General features: G+C 34.3%; 1 protein-coding gene across 1 annotated transcript in view; it reads right to left on the minus strand.

Annotated features, from left to right (window-relative positions):
- sbr (small bristles) overlaps nucleotides 1-20,148 on the minus strand; it is a 55,851-nt gene that overhangs the window by 22,252 nt on the left and 13,451 nt on the right. The window contains exons 3-8 of the mRNA XM_069823619.1: nucleotides 19,778-19,946; nucleotides 17,855-17,941; nucleotides 14,083-14,187; nucleotides 10,730-10,868; nucleotides 5,639-5,832; nucleotides 3,511-3,620 (exon numbers count right to left, since the gene is read on the minus strand). Of these exons, the coding sequence (XP_069679720.1) occupies nucleotides 3,511-3,620; nucleotides 5,639-5,832; nucleotides 10,730-10,868; nucleotides 14,083-14,187; nucleotides 17,855-17,941; nucleotides 19,778-19,946 (804 nt within the window). The remainder of the gene's footprint in view (nucleotides 1-3,510; nucleotides 3,621-5,638; nucleotides 5,833-10,729; nucleotides 10,869-14,082; nucleotides 14,188-17,854; nucleotides 17,942-19,777; nucleotides 19,947-20,148) is intronic.

Consider the following 20,148-nt stretch of genomic DNA (forward strand, 5'->3'; position numbering starts at 1 on the left):
TAAATGAAAGTCACACGGTAAAAACAAGATAAATCAATTTCATAGAATTTTGTGGATTGCAGTTTGAAATTTAATATTTATCAGCCAGCTTCAGCTGTAAGGAGCTAAATTTTACTACAAATGATCGTAAACAATCTTCAAGAACATGTGTTATATGAGCACTGTATTATATACTCAAAGACGGCTTAGCCACGAAGTTCTGAATTTCTCTTTTGAAAAATGTTATTAAATTGACTTAGCTTGTTCTTCCCATACAGTCTTCAAATGCTATTTCAGATGTTATGAAATGCCATTTCAGCTATAAGTTTTTCCTCACTTATGCATTTTTTTTTCAGGCCCCTAAAAACGTATAAATGAAGTTTTACTGCATATGTTTACAGTTTGGTTCAGGAATTTAAGATGTAATATTTTGATTAAAGTTTCCTCTATGTATTATAGATAGCAAAACACAGTTCAAGGAAAATTTTATATAAAACTGAATGTGTTTAATGATAGTGTTAAACCCTTAGCATGCAATGAAGTTAAGCATTCCCATCTGAAAAGCAAACATGACACTTTTTTATTACTGTACACAATATCGGAAATTTAAAAAAAAGAGGAAGAAAGATTTGTATTAATGCAACCATGATTCATTCCTATATGGATTGTGACATTTCAAGATTCCATTCTTTACTATGTATAAAAATAACAGACCTTTGAATACTTGCAACTCTCAAAAATTTACTTTCATTATGCACATTTTCAGATAATATATACTTAACCATTTCATGCTTTCGTACCCTCAAAAGCAACAAACAAAATTTAAAAAGCTATTCAACATTCATTTTAAGGGAATTAATCAACAATTTTCTGCTATAAACAGAATTTCAAATATTCATCACGTAGGTAGTTCTGAACAAACCCTTTCGTTGATGTTAACTTAAATTGCCTTCCTTGCTTCACAGAGGCCACATAAAATTTTAACATATCACATTTTATAGAGATAAAATAAATAAGCACAATTTTGGGAGATAAAGACACAGTAATCTATTTGTCTTGAAAGTATCCTCTATATTAATGTGAAGGATATGCTCCAATATCTATCAATGAAAGGGTTTAAGTAACTTCAAATGTCTACAGCACACAATTCTTCAGCAGAAGTTAGTTGTAATTCCTGAAATTTAGACAATATTAACGATTATTTTTTTAACTGAAACCAGAATAAAGTAATTGCGTACCTCATTAGTACTATCAATATGAAAAATGTTTTATAATATAAAATTATATTGATAATTATTATTGTTTTAACTGCAGATTTATTGTAATTGTCTGTTAATGTCCATGATAAATAATGTTTAAGACAGAGTAAAAAATAAATACAAATAGATAATTAAATATCAAAGTAAAAAGATGAATGTTTGCAATAAACGTGTATATATTTTAAGATACTGTTATTTTTATCTATTTATAATCATACCCAGTATGTTTGGAATTCTGGTTACAGCATTTCCAAATCAGAATACTCACAATTTTCAGGACATCTTTCTTACCTCCCTGGTTTAAAAACAGAAGTGAGAACACTCTATTTCACAGAAAACAGTTCCAAAACTGTGGCATGCACAACAACCTTTAAAGTGAGAATTTTAACACAGACAAATTCAAAGTTCATCTGCATGGAATAGTCATCTTTTACACATTCGGGAAGCTTCAGAATGCACATTAAGTCCAATCGTAATTCATTGAAAAAGAAGAATTAATAGTATTTTAACATCATCTATGCTTCTAACACGTTAAAACTGAATGAATTAATAAATGTGACGTAGTTCCATGCTACAGATGAGGTACAATGATAAGAAAATACACTATGATGCGCGAAATACAAAAACAAGTAGTGACGAGCTTTGTCAAGATGGAAGTTTCACGAAGAGCCACCTGGATTAAACAAGTAAGTCAAAACCAACTTCTCATGACTCAAGAAACACAGGTCACAGGATGTAGAAGGATGTTGAAGGAGTTGAATATTCCTGAAAAAGTAAAACCTATAGGAGACATCCCCAATCCATTGAATTATACTTTAGTATTGGCCAACCTGTTTCTCCCAGACAACCTAATTAAAACACACATACACCAATTTTGAAATGCTCAGCCTTTACATGTTAAGTGAGAAATATCCTGAAGAACAATGGCTGAGGGTGTATACAGATGGATCCAAAATTGATGGAACTGTAGCAGGGATTGGAGTATACTGCCATTTGTTTTCCATTACATACCAATAAGTAGGTACAAAACTAACTTCGATGGAGAAACTGAAGTAATTATTCACATGGCTACACAACAGTTAATCTATCGACCCAATACCCTCCAAAAAATAGTCCTTTTTGTAGACTCCCAAGCCATCATTCAAGAAGTATCCTCCAATAAACAGACACAAACAAAGAGAATACATGACATCCAATGAATGCTATAAGGGCTAAAGTGTCTTGGAACACTTTCGTCTTCCAAAGAATCCCTGAACCTATGGAGATAAAGGGAAACGAAACTGCAGATAGGCTGGCCAAGAAAGTCGAGATAAATGGAAGACCTCTAGAGGTGAATTCTATCAAGAAAATTATATCGCAGAAAATTTAAGTAGAAAAGAAGCTATAGGATAGGAAAATGAGAGAAAAAGAGGAGATATACGAGAATTAAGGGAAACCAACAAGAGGAAACCTAGAAAGGAAGCTGTGGCAACTTTTAGACTGACAACCGGAAATGATTCTTGCAACATACCTTGCATGAATGAAGATATATTCAATAAGTGATTGTACCATTTGCCGTACCCAAACTTCTATCATGGATGCTGACCATCTGCTGCACTGCACTGAACTCAATTATATTCATCAAAAGAAACAAATTTAGCCATACTTTATTGCGACATCAGAAGTAAAATGGAATAATTCTCCACGAAACCATAGGAACTACACACTGATGTGTGAAACTCGTCACTACATCAATCTTCTTAGAAAACGCTTAAAAAGAATACCTGAATGTTATGATTCGATTTTAAAATATAGGAGTAAAATGAAACAGTTACTCCCTTCTTCATATGTGGGTGGTTCAGGAACCTGAAACACTGTTTACCCCAACAACACACGCAAAAAATAATATCCCCCTGCTAAAACAAACTCAAGAATTGGAAATACTTAAAATAGTTTTCTTCTAAAACAGCAAGTATAATCCCATTCATACCACAAAAGGAATTATGAAGTATGTTATTAATTTTTAAAATATAGTTACAACTTTGTATTCATGAATCAATTTTGCAATTATGTAATGATTATACTAAATAGGCTAAAATAATAATGAGAATTTCCAAATACATTTAGTCACAGTTCCTCACTCTTACGGATTAGAAGCCAAATACTGGCACACTATACCATCTGATATCACTTTGTTTACAGTAATGCATACTGAAAAGTTGGCCATGGCTCATCCATCTCACCAGCTTTATAAATGCAGACATCTACAACAATTAATCAAGTCCACCCATACCTTACATATACAGTCTGGTCCTGATATTTGTCACACAGAGGATTTCCATCCAAGACAAGCTCTTCCAACCGGAGACCCTCCAAACAATCCAGCTGGTGCATATTTCGTATCTAAATATACAAATACCATTAAATAGCAAGAGTTACATTTTTTACAAGATTAATTTAACACAAATTTCATAAATTACTCCTAAAGTCAAAATTGGCATTTTTGAATATGTAAATATCCTTTCCACTGATGGCATAAGTATTTTGCAAATTTATGTGCAGAAAGGAATATGTAAGACAATGTATAGAAATCTGTATGAAACACATTTGAAGGAGGACAAAAAAAAAAAAAGACATACGTTGACCTAATGGTTTATGCATCAGCTAAATAAGGACAGTGCCTTACTTGTTCTCTTTTGGAAATGAATATATATATATATATATATATAGCCACCAGCATGGCTCAGTCGGTGAAGGTGCTTGCCTGCCGGTCTGAAGTTGCGTTAAGGTGCGGGTTCGATCCCTACTTGGGCTGATTGATTACCTGCTTAGGTTTTTTCCGAGGTTTCCCCAACTGTAATGTAAATGCAAGGTAATCTATGGCGAATCCTCGGCCACATCTCGCCAAACATCATCTATTACCAATTTCATCGATGCTAAATAACCTAGTAGTTGATACAGCATCGTTAAATAACCATAATATTAACTTCCCTGCTAGGAATAAAATAAGAATCTGCTGGATTTGTAACCAGAATAACTACACTTGAGTGGCGGGGGAGAGATCTTTCAATAATATAAATTAACATAAAATATGGTTCATTATGTTGCTTGAAATATAATGAATTTTGAATCTGTTATTGGATGAAGTAAGTATGTTTGTTGCATGTTTAATGTGACTGTGCTATTCTTGGCTCTCCATGTTTGTTCCAAATCAGTTGTCTTTCGCATTAAAAAGTCACAGATTCGATCCCATTTCAAGAGAAGAAATGTCACTGCCAAAACCAGTTAACATTTTTATAATTTGAAGTAAAGCTAGATATAGCTTTCTATGTTTGAAAGACAGTAGTAGATGATGAGTCTCTAACCTCTTCATTAATGTTATTTTTGTTTTCCAATGTAAAGCTTGGAGTTTTTGGAATGATTAAAAATATATAATCATTCGTAAGAGAGTACTGGTTGCCCACATTATGCAGTTAGAGGGGGTCTCATCCCAGGTGCGAAATTTCTTTTAACACCCTGTCACAGCAGTAGATTTTTTTTTTATTTTAGTAGGTTATTTTAAGATGCTTTATTAACATCTTAGGTTATTTGGCGTCTGAATGAGATGAAAGTGATAATGCCGGTGAAATGAGTCTGGAGTCCAGCACCAATAGTTACCCAGCATTTGCTCATATAGGGTTGAGGGAAAACCCCAGAAAAACTTGCCCCGACCAGAAATCGAACCCGGGCCACCTGGTTTCGCGGCCAGATGCACTGTTAGTCCACAGGTGTGGACTCACAGCAATGGATTGGATGTGGAAACATGAATGATGATAATCTCCAACCCGCCACCTCGTTCCCCTGATCTGATACACTAATTTTTTGTAGGATTACATAAAGGATGTTGTTTACATTCCTCCTCTACCCCAGTCCAATGACGAACTGAGGGTATGCATTAATGAAGCCAACCAAACAATCACCAATGATATACTCTGGCGTGTATGGCAGGAATGTGAATATCGGATAGATATCTGCACAGTAACAAGGAGGAAGCATAATGAACATTTGTAACACACTGAAGGAAACTTGATGAGTGTAGTGACAAGTCAAAAAAAAAAAATTTTTGCTTCTATCTTAGAAGTGCAAATCACAGTGATTTTTGCTAACCTCGACAATCATTTAGAAAAGGCTTGTACAATGGCCCATTTGAGATCAAATTTCATACTCATAAGTAATTTAACATGCAACACACACTTACCATGTGACACAAAATACCCATCTTCACTTCCTCCTAGAGGAAGCCACAATTTTTATTTGTTTGAAAAGTACTTCGCTCTTGCCTGAGTTTGAACGTGTGATGTTTGAATCCCCAAGATTTTTGTTTAATAAGAAGGAATCCTTCATGTAAAATTAGTACCAAATGCAGACTTGTAATTACTTACCCTGTTTTTGCCTATGTGAAGGACTTTGAGATTAGGAATCTTGTGAGAAAGTACACTAAGGTTTTCAACTGAGTACAGTTTGTTGTTTGACAAATCAAGTGCTGCCAGCTCGGGAATATTATCCACAATGATATTCAACACTGCTATCATCATATTCGGTCTGAACAGTGCCACTGCATAATTGTCCACCAGATCTGAAATAGTTTGTTCCATATCATGTTAAGATTAATTAACTGGTTTCTCAAAGCATATGTATATTTAAACACAAAATATAACTTCGGAATGTGTATTATATATCTTTCTCATGTTAAATTCTATCGTATCTGGTTAACATGTTTCGGCATCATATGGGCCTTCTTCAGAACTGGTTGTTGCTGGTCTTGGCGCCTTTTGTTTTGTTTCCTGTGGGGGTGTGTTTGTGTAGTTTAATGTGGAGTCAAAGAGTGTGTGTATTCTGAAATTGAGTTGTGTGTTGAGAATTTCATTTGGAAGCGTTTTTGTGTCTGTATATTTCGTATTGTTCTAGAGTGTTTAACCAGGTACAATAGAATTTAACACGAGAAGGACATATAACATACATTCCGGAGTGATACAGTGTTAAAAGTTGTGTAATCAAGATATACAAAATATAACATTTAGCTGAATAAATTAAGATCAAATATTTATATTAGACCTGTCAAAGATACACGAAAAATCAAAAACATATAAAATATAATAAATACATTTATTACTGCACATCTTATTTAAGAAACAGTGCACAATTTTTAAAATGATGCTAAATTTACTATACCAGAAACTAACAAATAAATAAATTAACTTTGTAACTTCTTCAATGTGGTAACATTAAAAAAATTACCTGGCTGACTAGTTTCGAAGTGGTATTCTTCATTGTCCGAAGCCTATTGAAGGTCCCGCACTATCTTCTGGTTCCCTGTTGTGGTGGGGTGCGTTCAAGATTGTGTCGAAAAGGATGTGTGTTTTCAAATTCAATTGAGTGTTCAGGATTTGCTGTGGGTGTATTTTTGTATGTTTGTAAATTTCATATAGTTCTAGTGTGTCACGTTTCTGGTTTTTTCCTGTTCCTTGTAACGTTCACACCCATAACCAAACCACACAATTCAACCTACACAGAACACATCACAAACTCCAATGACAACTACAGCAACATAGACACTGACATGAAAATACTACACATCCAGCCAAAAAACCAGAAACTTGACACTCTAGAACAGTGGATCTCAACCATTTTTTGTTCACGGCACACTATCCCATGTAGTGAGTTCCCGCAGCACACTAATGTACGAGTTGGCAACAATGCAAGAACCTCGGTATAGCACGCTCACAGCTTTCCTTCACCAGTCAGTTGTTTGTAAACTTGTAGTTGTAAAGCTATTTTGTCCATATTCCGGCATATTTTGAGGTCGATTTTTAGTTTCACGTGTGTTATTTGCGTCATTATGTTAATCTAACTTCAGTATGGATAAGTTTTTGATTAAAAGGAAAAAAGTTGAAGATGAGTCAGTGAAAATAATTTAACAGTAACAGAAGTGAGAATGAAACAATTCCAAGTGTAATATTGTCGTGAAAGCAGCACAGGAGGGCGTAGAACCTACTGGAACAGTTTGTAACTACTAAGACCGGTATTTGAACTTTGGATTTACGTTCAGAGGACCTGAAAACGTCCTGTATCATGTGTGGAGAAAAACTAAGTAACGAATCCACGACCTCTAGTAAACTGAGAAGACTTTTGAATATCAAACATAGGTACTTATCCGGGAAAGATAAGAACTATTTTAGCCGACTGTTGTCATCGGAAGAAAAACATGCAAAAACTATGGACCTGAGAGGAACTATTTCCGAAGAAGAGTTAAGTGGGCAGCTATAAAGTTCCCAAAATAGTAGCGAAAAAAGTGCAGCCCCACACTCATTTTACCTGCCTGCAAGAAAATAGCGAAATCGATGTTAGGTGACGGCACCAAGGAAATATCCTTGGTTCCATTGTCAAACTATACTATTTCCCAGCAGATTGATGACGTCTTCAGTTATTCAGTGCAATGTACGTGAAAAGCAAAGTGATAGTCGAGTATTTTCACTACAGCTTGATGAATCAACTGATATAACCTAAGTATGAAATGTAAATTACTGAGTTACATCACATTTGTTCATGAGGATTCGAATATTGAACAATTGCTTTCATGTACTGCATTACCCTCAACATCATCCGGAGCAGATGTATATAATTATCCAGCATCTTGGAACAAAATGGGCTGGGCTTAAGACAGTAACAAACATAAAACAAAAACAAGAAGCACGGGAGACTTCTCTCGGTTGAACAAGAAATGCATGTGTATTTGTCTTCAATTTCACCACAAATTAAACTTTTGTGTAAAAAGCAATAATAAATATTCAATGAAATTATTTTAATTACTTTTACCAACAATAAAGTTTCAGAAGTTTTGCGGCACATCTAACTGATCTCACCTGTTGAGAACACTGCTCTAGAACAATATGAAATTTACGAACATACAGAAGCACACCCACAGTACAACCTAAACACTCAACTGAATTTCAAAACACACACCCTTTTCGACACTATCATGAACACACCCTACCACAAGAGGAAACCAGAAGATAGCACAGAACCTTCAGTAGGCTTTGGACAATGAAGAATACCACTTCGAAACTAGTCAACCAAGTAATTTTCGTACATTAACACTGTAAAGAAGTTATAAAGTTAATCAGTGATTATATAACTTTTAAAAGTGTATATCCAACAATGAAGAAAAAATAAATGAATGTGATAAAATGAGTATCAATAAGATTACTCATATGTTTCTTGCAACAATTCAGTTCTTTTATCATGCTGTAAATGATATTACCATTTCTATATTATAATGGGACAAGTTACAGCCACCTTCCCCCATACCATTTGCTAAGCCATACTTCCCCCAGAAACTGCAAGCGCTGTGCTTACCAAGATTACTATATTTTATCCCTCACAGAGTTAATCATTTTTAGTGAGTTGCTTCTCTTGCTCAATTCACGACATACTGGTCACACACAAAAGAGTAAAATGATCGCATAATACTTACAGAAATAAAAGTAAATTACAGCAGCGCCTTACTAGTTCAAACTAATTAATGGGAAAATTCAGAATAATTACAGAGAATGTATTATTTCGACAATTTAAAAAAATAATGATATTGTATAGTTGTTAAGTTACTAACTTAGCGTTTAATCATGCTATTTTAAAAACACATGGAACATTAAACATCAATTAAAAAAAAAACTATTTTGAAGTTCTTTGATTCAAATCAATTACTGCACAGGAAATACTAGCTTTGGGATTTTAAGCTGTAACTTAAAGAAAGGGGCAATTTCTTTTTATTTATTATTTTACGACGCTTTATCAACTGCTATGGTTATCTGGAATCTGAGTGAGATGAAGGTGATAATATCGGCAAAATGAGTCCAGCATCCAGCACCAAAAGTTACTCAGCTCTTAATGGGTTGAGGAAAAACCCCGAAAAAACCTCAACAAGGTAACTTGTCCCATCTAGAATTTTTGAACCCAGGCCCACTTGTTTCACGGTCAGTATGCTGTTACTCTACAGTTGTGGGCAGATAAATGTCTGCATATGTTTGCACTGGTGTTCTTTATGTACAGTACCTCATGACGCATTTCTCTTAAGGTAGAAAAAAAAAGAGCTGACCGAATTTGTATTTAATATGTAATATATACAAGATATAACAGTGAAACGATTACACACTCAACTTTAACAAGGACACTGTGCAGAAGACTGTATATGATTCCTACAATAAAGGTTACTCTAAGTTTGGAAACCAACATTCATACAAAAGCTCTAATTCGTTACTTACAGAATACTGCGAAGCTTTGACTTCAGATATAAAAAATCAAATGATGAACGAAAAATTTTAATGAAAGGAGAAACACTATGGTGGCTAAATTGAAGTTTCTATGTACAACACATAAAATCTCAATTTCTGACATTATGAGACTAATATTTTGTTTAGAAGAGACTTACATATGAATCAAAATCAATCCGACAAAGATTCTATAATAATGATGAATGATATCTGTTGGAGAGGAGACAGATTTTCAGACCTAAAAGCAAATGAATATTTCGCTCTAAATCAACTTCCGACCATTATGAGGAAATATATCTGCTACATTTAAGGAAAGTCTTTTGAACAGATTCCTAAATTATGTTCAAGAGGAAATAATAATAATAATAATAATAATAATAATAATAATAATAATAATAATAATACTGGATAATGCTCCTCTAGATAAAACTCAAAAACCATCCACTGAAAAGATGATATTCAGAGATCTCAAGAAAAAGAAATTGAATTTTCAGTTTAAAAAAAAAAGTATTTTAAAAAACCAGCATAAAATGTACGAACTTGATCAAATGGCAAATGAAAAAGGGCATCAGGTCACATGATTGCTATCAATTTTTCAATTAAGCTTTGTGATTTTTAAAGTGGGGGGGGGGGGTTGAAAATAGAAGTAAGACTTTTAATTTAAAAGGCCAATAAACTAAGAAATAGACATGACACAAAAAGAAATGATTAGAATACCGTTAAAAACTATAGGAGAAAGACTTAATATAATTTTAGAAATGAGGGCAGTGAGAACATTTCTATAAAAAAAAAAAGATTATGGTGACAAAAGCAGATCAGATGACGAACATCTAGCAGTTCCATTGGATTAAAATATTAGGTAATTAAAGTAATAATTATTTACTTTAAAAGGGTGTATGGTTAGACAATTTTTGTTGTAACATGTCCAAAATAAAGTTAATGTGCTTGCCAAGGACAGCAGGGGAAGGGGAAAAGGAAAGAACACAAAGTGATAATGCTGTGCAATTATTTGCTGTTTTGGAAAAAACTTCCCATCTGAAAAGGATTGTATAGAATCACTATACACAGGGATAGGCTGGCGAAAACCATATTTTCAGTACTGAGGGTGCTGACAAATACACATTTGCAGCATCACAAATATATTTCTTATATTTCGTACAATGAGACAATAAGAAACTAATATTTCATAACCAGTGTGCTCACCTTGATCTGTGTGGAATCGAGACAAATCAAGTGCCTTTAGGTTCGCATTGTAGCGCTTCACCATTGCACCCTTTATCTTCTCTTTCAATTCTGAATCAAGCTCAACACGAGGAATACCAGGTTTTACTTTCACAAGCAGCTGTTCACATGCCAAATAAAGAAAATTATTACAAATACATTAACATTTTAACACAATATCTTGGCACAGTTACCAAAGTCAAACCTCTTAACAATGGATGGGCAGCGGCAGTGGCAGCAGCAGCAGCAGCAGCAGTAGTAGTAATAGTAATATAGTATTTTTAGTACCCGTAGTAGCATTAGTAGGCAATTTATTACATTCAATAATGGATTTTTTCTTTCAGTATATTTTAAAATCAACCACCTTAATTAATGTAAGATATTGGTATACAACCAAAATGTTTATCCAATAAACTGGCGACAAACTTAAAAAATTAAATTACTAAACTCCTGGATAATTACAGTGAAACCTAGATCCATTGTTTTTTAGGGGAACAGGGAACAAAAACGATAAATATGGAAAAACCGTAATACAGTACAATACCTCTTAACTGGCACCAAAGGAACCAGGCTAGTTCTGGATATGAGGTTTTGCTGGATAATTGAATAAGTACCGTATATACAAAAAAAATTTTTCGTATTTCATGGTACCAAATGTTGAAACTGAGACATATGAAGCTTATTTCTCTATCACTTGTTCATAACTGAATAAATTTAAAAACTGTGTGAATTTTCCTTATTAAAACACATCACACAACACAAATAATGCACTAATTTTAGGTTAAATTATTCACTGAAATTGAAAGTACGTGCAACCTTCCTAATGTAGCAACACTGACGGTCCGAACATAACTAAAACATAAAAACTGTGTTGATTATCTTTATTAAAACACATCACGCAACAAAAATAATACATTAATAAATTTTAGCTTCGATCATTCACTGAAAATGAAAGTTTGTGCAAACTTTTTAATGTGGCAAAACTGACAGCCCAAACTGTGGCAGAGTTAAACTTTTTTTTTTTTTTTTGGCTTAGCCAAAAGCGCAGTTGTTTTGGTATTGCCAGTTATTTGGGTGCCAGTTACAAGGGATTGTACTGGAGAAACCATTAAAAAAATTACTGTACGGGGGAACCATTAAAAAATTACCGCATTTACACATATAATACACGCAATAGAGTTATACACTCATCCCATTGTTCCCTGGACAATTTAAGTGATAAATACTCACATAATCGATGCGTGAATTGAACAATTTTTTATTACACTGAATGCACCTTTATTAGAACACTATGCACACTACTTCCTTGCAAAAAAATTTTATGATTAACTTTTGTTTTGTGTACATTTTATGCCTGACTGATATAGTGAATTTCAGATAAGAATGATACTGAGAGTGAGGTAAATATGAAGGTGGAGTTTTACAACCTCCCACACCATCGTAACAAGCCATGAATATTCTCCTATTGGCTAGTGATAATGTATGAGCAAGAAATTAGTTCGCAATTCCTTATGAGATGTTGGTTGTTACTGGTAATTTAGACAGGAATGAAGTGTGTTAAAATCATGAACCTTGATTCGTGATATGTTCAGAATGCAGATATGTGTTACCATAAATCTAGTCTCATAAAATTGAAGGGGTGAGAATGAGATGATCCAAAGCCACACTTTTAACAAAAATAGTTTTTTTTTCTTTTTCTTTTGCAAGTAGCCAGAACAACGTCCCTCCTCTGGCAAACTAGCGAAAGTGACAAATTAGCGACCCTGTACTTAAGGTCTGTATTATACTATTAAATAGCACAATATAGACCTTAAGTACAGGGTCGCTAATTTGTCACTTTCGCTAGTTTGCCAGAGGAGGGACGAAGTCACATTGTCACACAATTGTACCTACATCAATTTCACCTTTCTGATAATCCTACTTGTCTGTGGTGTAATAATCATTCTTCTATACTGTCCATCCATAAATTACAAAAAGAAGTAAATTAAAATCATCAGTACCAGTTGCAGAAGACACAGCTCTGCAGTATATATTGACTACATCCCATCTCTGGCTACTAGCAACAGGCGTCTATAATGAACACCGATCAAAATACCCCTCATTTCTCATGAAAAACAAGAATTAAAACGACTACAGTGGACTATAGTGGACTTTATGTCGTCAGCAAACAGCTGGATACATTAAGAAGATTGATTCTTTTGGAAGTTCATTTCTTACATATATGGGACAGCTACTAGTAAAATATTATAAAAATTACTCAACAAATGATGTAACTATACACCAAAGAAATTATGATTCCGCACCTAATAGCACTGGACTCTAAACTTTCAATACGCTCTCCTGTGAAATTTTGTCTGTGTGGCTTAAGACTATATCATTCACATCCCTTCACTTAATAATACTGTTTAAAGTAGGCAGGCTTCTGATAGCCCATACTGTTGCAGTCCATGCCACTACAACCTGTGTCACAAATTAGGCCTATACCTACCATATCACATGAAAACAATGCCAGTACTTGGCTAGCTCTTCAGTAATCCTACAAAGATAGTTCTCCTTAAGTGTCTAAGCATATAAACATGTACTGAACATAAACAATGAACAGACACACTTGCCACTGTGGAGATTGGCATCTGTGCTGTAGCATGGTCGAAACAAGTTGCAGCATTAAGACGACAAATCAACTTACTTAAGATGACTGTGTATTACATTTCATAATAATAAGTGTTTATTTATTTCCACATCGTTGTGTGTAAAAATCGGACAAATCAATAAGGTACTATAAAATTGTATTTCTTTACAGAATCCAATGCAAAAATCGGATTAATCAATAAGGTACTATAAAATTGTATTTCTTTACAGAATCCAATGCCTGTCTTCATAGCACAGCTCATACACATAGTAACTACTTTCTGTAATAACAGACTATATCCATGCACAATGAGAGTTCGCATGCTGCACTAAGACGACGAATCATATTACATAACATGGCGGCATAATACATTTCACATTTCTCTGCAAAATTTGGCACAAAATCGGTATTAAAATCTTCTGCCACTTCTTAGTTCAAAGATAATAATGGAGAGCAAAAAGTTCACCCTTTCAAAGTAAAAGAAAACTATCCACGTGCGAAAATACTGCATTGGAACTGTGATTTCTCAACAATCAATGCAACAAAACAACAGTATGGGGAATGATGGAATCGAGAAAAAATAGTGTTATTTATGTGGGACTATTTCTGGGACCAAAAATAGAGGACGAAAAAAGCAGTAAAAAAGACAATAAAGGAAACAATGTAATGACATTCCACTGTGTAAAGCAAAATTTAAGTAATATACCTTAAATCCCTTAGTTGTTGTAATTCTCCTGTCGATACTAGCCAACTTCTCTGCAGCATAACTATCATCAACATAAAATGAAGATTCTGAACCTCGAACTTCATACTGTAAGAAATAATAAATTAAAGTCAATTTACATACTTATTTTTGGAGAGTAATGAGTAAAGCATCAGTGAGTTACCTTTCATGATTGTTTCTTTTGCCTGGTGCTCTGTTATCAGGGACATGGTTATTTTACATGCAGTAAATAAATGACACGTATCTCCCAGCTTTACTTCCTCCCAACAGAAACCATGCTAAGGACTTCATCACCTCTCAAAATCCATTGTCCCAAGCTGGGTTTGAACCAATAAACCTTAATTCTAATGACTAACAAGAAAACTGCAAAACCACCAAGGATGACTAACAGGACACATTATTTCAATAGAAATTTGTAAACACTAATATGCATGTATTTTTTTACGAAGGAAACATCGAAAACCATATTTGTTGAAAAAGAAACAATGTTGCTGTCGGTTACTGACAAGTAAGGGGCGAATTTCTATGACATGTCATATTTTTTTCCTATGGAACTGTTTCGGTTTTAGACTGATTTAAACTTGATTCCAAGCATTCTGAAGGAAATGGAAGGATTTTTATTGTGCATATAACTTAAATGCATATTTGAACCATTTTTAATGTTGTGGCATATTTACTACGAAACTGCATATTAACGTGATATTTTGGGAATAACTGTATGCATATTTAAGTATTTTTTAAGTTTTATAGCATATTTAGTAAAAATTCGCGTCATAATGTTATAGTTTGAGCATTTCTCATATTTAATGCATTCATTCAAACCACAACAAGACATGGTACAACGTAATACTATGAAAGTTTTTCAGGATAGCTAAAATATCCATATTTTCGGAGAAATGTAATACTATGAAAGTTTTTCAGAACAGCTCTAAAATAAAGTAGAAGCCTATATAACACGGCTTTTGGGAGACGCTATAGTTTAATCCCGGTATACTGAAGGGTAACCTATAGAGTGACAAAACTTCTAAATTTAAGTTGTTATTTCATCCAATCTTCTAATTGTTCCTTCTGGGATGCAGTCCCCACTTGATAAATTTGCTTTTCACACTCCATTTTTCACACAAATAATTAGTTTATATTTGTGGCTCACTGAAAAAGCTTTCTTTTCTGTGACATCACACGTGCACTGAACTCAGGTTGTTAGTGACCAGATAGGGAGCCTAAATACAAGAAACCTATGTGAAGAGAGTCTCCTGAGAGAATTACCAAAATCAGCTGATGCAGAGTTAACTCTTTATTTGAACTGGTTTTCAACCGCTAGGAATTCCCTGCACTTCACAAAACTATTCAGAATCAAAACATTGAGAAATGTAAAATTGCAATATTAGGATGCTAGGAATGGCATGGGACTCCCTCTCAACTCGAAATAGATTGTGATAAATTGTAGAATACAGAATAGTTCTATGCAAACTAATGAATGAGTAATGTTGCTGAAAGTATGACTGAACATATGAAATCACTGACATCTAAACTACTTTGTGCTGAAAAAAAACGAGTGGATGAAAACTCCCTTCCTAGACTCGGAATATGAACTGTCTTCTCTCGAAGGAGAACTTATCGAGCTATCCTGTGATTTGACGTTCAAAATGCTGTTTCATTTGTTACTGTTACTGGAGTTTTGGTTCCAAGCTAAGTCTGTTTACCCTGAAATTTCCAAGAGGGCTTTAAGACACCTGTTGCCACTTGCCACTACATATCTGTGAGAGACATTTTCTAATCTTGTACATAAGTTGTAAAAAACAAATACAGAAACAGACTTAACGTGGAGCCAGATCTACATCTGAAAATATCCAGTTTTGATCCTGACATCTGAAAAACAGCACCAGCCATCACATAAGGTGAGTGTTAAATTAATAACATTAGGCCTAATTATTATGTTCACATTCTTCCGAATATTTCCCTTTGTAACAGTATTGCATTATCATAAATGGCACATTTAGTATTGTAAAATTGTAATTTATTACTTCATTTTTATGATATGTAAAATGTAAAAAAAAAAAAAAAAAAAAAAAACTCCAGTTTGGATTTTATGGGGGCCGCTGTGAATTAACATTGAAGGAGTTCTATGTAATACAGATCCATACCGTCATGGACCATTTTTAGGGAGATTGCATTTTCTGAGTGTATAGTTACATTGTTGCACCTGCAAAGTTTCATTGCGATATCTCAATATATGAACGTGTGACAGCCATTTTGAAATCAGTTTTTGTAGGAGAGACAAGCCATTACGAGAGTATGAACTGCAGTTGTGTTATTGATTATGTTATTTGAAGATGTCTGAGATAGCTGTTAATGATGGAATTAAGAAATGCAAGGGACAGTCACAAATAGATCATGCTGCGAAGAAGATTAAAAGGAATTCCGGCGAAAGCTATACATCTGTTACTGGTGAAGCTATTTCTGCAAACAGTTTCTTCTAGTTACACAATGCTGTAAAAATAAATGTTTTGAAAAATGTACAGTAACAAAACAAGATTTAAACAAGAAATACTTCAAGAAAAATGACTGACATGGAATATTGACACTAGGTTATTGGGAAGCCAGCCTGTGCAACTGAGCCCAGCAAAAGAAAAAGATGTGTGCAGTTTATTTAAGTTCCTGGACCAAATGATGTTGCTTGATACGAAGAAGTTTTCCTGCAATCCAGAAGTGAAAATGCACAAGGAGCTAGTGATGATGAACTAAATCTGAATGATTAACTTCACTTAGTGTTAAGAAAGAATCACTTAAGTGTCAAAATTCATACAAAGTAGTTTATGTTTACATTTTGTTAAAATCTGTTTAAGATAATTTTTGTGTTCTGTTTACTTCTAAGTTGTATTTTTATATTACCACACTGTGTAACATAATAATGTAACACTCCTAAGTAAAAAAAAAAGGACCATGAACAGTTGTTCTCCCTAAAAAGGACCCATATAAGCATCATTTCGAACATCAATATCTATATGAAAACTGAAGAAAAACTTAGTTTCTACTTAGCCCTTGATAGAATAAAATATGAAAGAGTATTTTTTGTATAATGTTGCACAAGTAAATAAGCAATGAATAAAATGTTATGCTAGTTGAATTCTTTATTCCCATTTTTCTCAAAACATGGTTTCCTGTCATGGGCCCCTATTACATAGAACTCCTCATTTGTTACAGGGGGTCCGTGACATCAAAAAGGTTGGGAAGCTTCCCACTTTCTTCTGAAAAACAGCAATGACAATCTCAGGAAAATTTTCAATCTTTGATGATATTACTTACATAAAAAGCCGCAAAGAATTGCTTTTTGTATCTATGACTGCTTTTTTTTATTTTTCTCAGAGTGCTCAGTCTGCCTAGGGTCTTACTTCATTTCCTTCATCAATTTCTCTATGGTCAGCAAATGTGGGAAACAATAACTTGCCTCAACAAAACTCTCCTGCCCTCATCACGTTGAGCCTCTAGGCAAACCAGCTCTCCAGATTCATATTCACTCTAAACCACAATTCCTTTTCCCCTACCACGTGAAGCCAGTGGCAAAGAGAAATTTTTATAATAAACAATAAAACAACATTCAGCCAATCTTCAAGCATCACCTCATCACTATAATTCGACCTTTTCTGTGCCATCATTTCTCCACTTCCTGCCTATAATCCAGAGATCAATAACAGCAATATTATGACTAAATAAATAAATGAATAAAAATAACATTTTTGTGAAAAAAACTTACTGCAAGTGGAATGAATACTATTGGTGCAACATTGGCCAATAATGTCTTCAGGATGTATTCCTTACTATACTTTCCTCCATGAGGTAGCTGAAATAAAATGAAAATGTAAAATTTCGTTATTTCGTCCTTCATTAGAACAATATTATTCATTCAAAGCATTCCTAAAGTTTGCCACCTCCATTCAGTCCAAACAAAAATAATTACTTTCAGTAAAAATAAGTCACATACTATTTGCGGTAAGAAAGAGGATGTCAGTGTGCATAGTTCAAGTAGTACGCTAGTTACTGGCTCACAAATGGCAGTGGAATTCAAAATGAATAGCAATAGCCTATATAATGGAATGAAATTTGTATAGTATGTACATAATGGAATTAAGTATGAATAGTGAAGTAGTAGAATTTAGTTTGTACAGTATGTAATGGAACCATTCATACAGTATGGAATGAGATTCAGTTTGTGTGACAATATTATTATTCACAATTTAAGTACTAACATTGTTTTCCTGAAAACTCAGATATCTACATATTATGAGTAATTATCCAAAAAAATGAATAGAAAAGTAGTACTGATATATAGGGTATTTCAGAAGTCAGTTCAAACATTAAACCACTATAAATATTACAATATTTGAGATAGGGTTAAAAACAAAAACATCACAACGTTGGGCAAACAGCGGGGTTTACAAAACATTGGGAAGATGTCCACCATTCTCTTGTTCAACGTACAGCATTCTGTCTGTGACACCATGCACAGCATTTTGCAGATAATGTCTTGGAATATTGGCATTTCCTTGCGAGATGGCATCTCTCAGTTGCAGTAAGGTTGTTGGATGTGTTCTTTAAGGTAACCCCACAACCAAAAGTCGGCCGGATTGAAATCTGGAGATTGTGGAAGCCATACTGTTGGAAAGTGCCTGATAACCTCAATTACGAGTGTTAACTCCACCATTAATTTTTTTAGTACGTTATTTTACTACGCTTCATCAACATCTTACACTATTTAGCGTCTGAATGAGTTGAAGATGATGTCAGTGAAATGAGTCCGAGGTCCAGCACTGAAAGTTACTAGCATTTGGTCATATTGGGTTGAGGGAAAACCCAGGAAAAACCTCAACCAGGTAACTTGCCCCGACCGGGAATCGAATCTGAGCCACCTGGTTTCCTGGCCAGACGCGCTAACCATTACTCCACAGGTGTGGACAATAATGGAATAAGACAGACGTGTTACAGTAAACAGGGAGCACTAGTACAGCAAATTACAGAACTTCGTCATCTCTAGACTGAGGAATCACGATATGGAAAACATAATCTTCATGCAAGATTGTGCTCCACCCCACATCTTTATCCCTGCAAAACAATTTAATTACGCCACTGTTTGGCGATCGTGTCATCAATAGGCACTTTCCAACAATGTGGCCTCCGCGATCTCCAGATTTCAATCCGGTCGATTTTTGGTTGTGGGGTTATCTTAAAGAACGAGTTTTCCTGACACATCCAACAACCCTACTGCAACTGAAAGATACCATTCCGCAAGAAATTGCCAATATTCCAAGACATTATCTGCAAAATGCTGTGCATGGTGTTGCAGACGAATGCTGTACGTTGAACAAGAGAACAGCACACATCTTCCCAATGTTTTGTAAACCCTGTTGTTTGCCTAACACTGATCTCAAATATTATAATATTTATAGCGGTTTAATGTTTGAACTGACTTTTGAAATAGCTTATACTTTTTAAAAGTTAAAACCATTACTAATTGCCTCTGCATTCAAATGCACATGTTTCTTGCAATTAAACAAGGAATCAAATTTATATATGAACATAAATACTTATTATTACTTTATACCACGATGCTGAATTTCTTCGAGTGAATTGTGTTGATACTGGCAGACTGTTATTCATATATTTGTGCATAATTACTTACTGTTACTTTGTACCAAGATGCTGAGTGTTCAGGAAATTTTTTACGAGTGAACTGAGTTGTTATTGGTGGACTGTTACGCCCAGATCTTCTCCTCCCATTAGAACTTCGTCCTCCAGCACCACCTCCACCAACAAAACCTCCACTGCGAGCCCTTCCAGAATATGGATTACTGGAACCATTATAACACAAATTGAATAAGTAAGTTATTGTAGATCCAAAACAAGACAACATATTAATTATGTTAGGACTTATCTTTCTTAGGGCATATTTCATAAAATGTGACAGACCTGTCAAATGTATAACAAATCTACAATTTTGTCAAATTCTACATCTATGTGTTTTGTTTTACTAACTAACAATTATTCTGACAT

The sequence above is a fragment of the Periplaneta americana genome, chromosome 4, assembly GCF_040183065.1.
Source record: "Periplaneta americana isolate PAMFEO1 chromosome 4, P.americana_PAMFEO1_priV1, whole genome shotgun sequence".
NCBI classification, from domain to species: Eukaryota; Metazoa; Arthropoda; class Insecta; order Blattodea; family Blattidae; genus Periplaneta; species Periplaneta americana.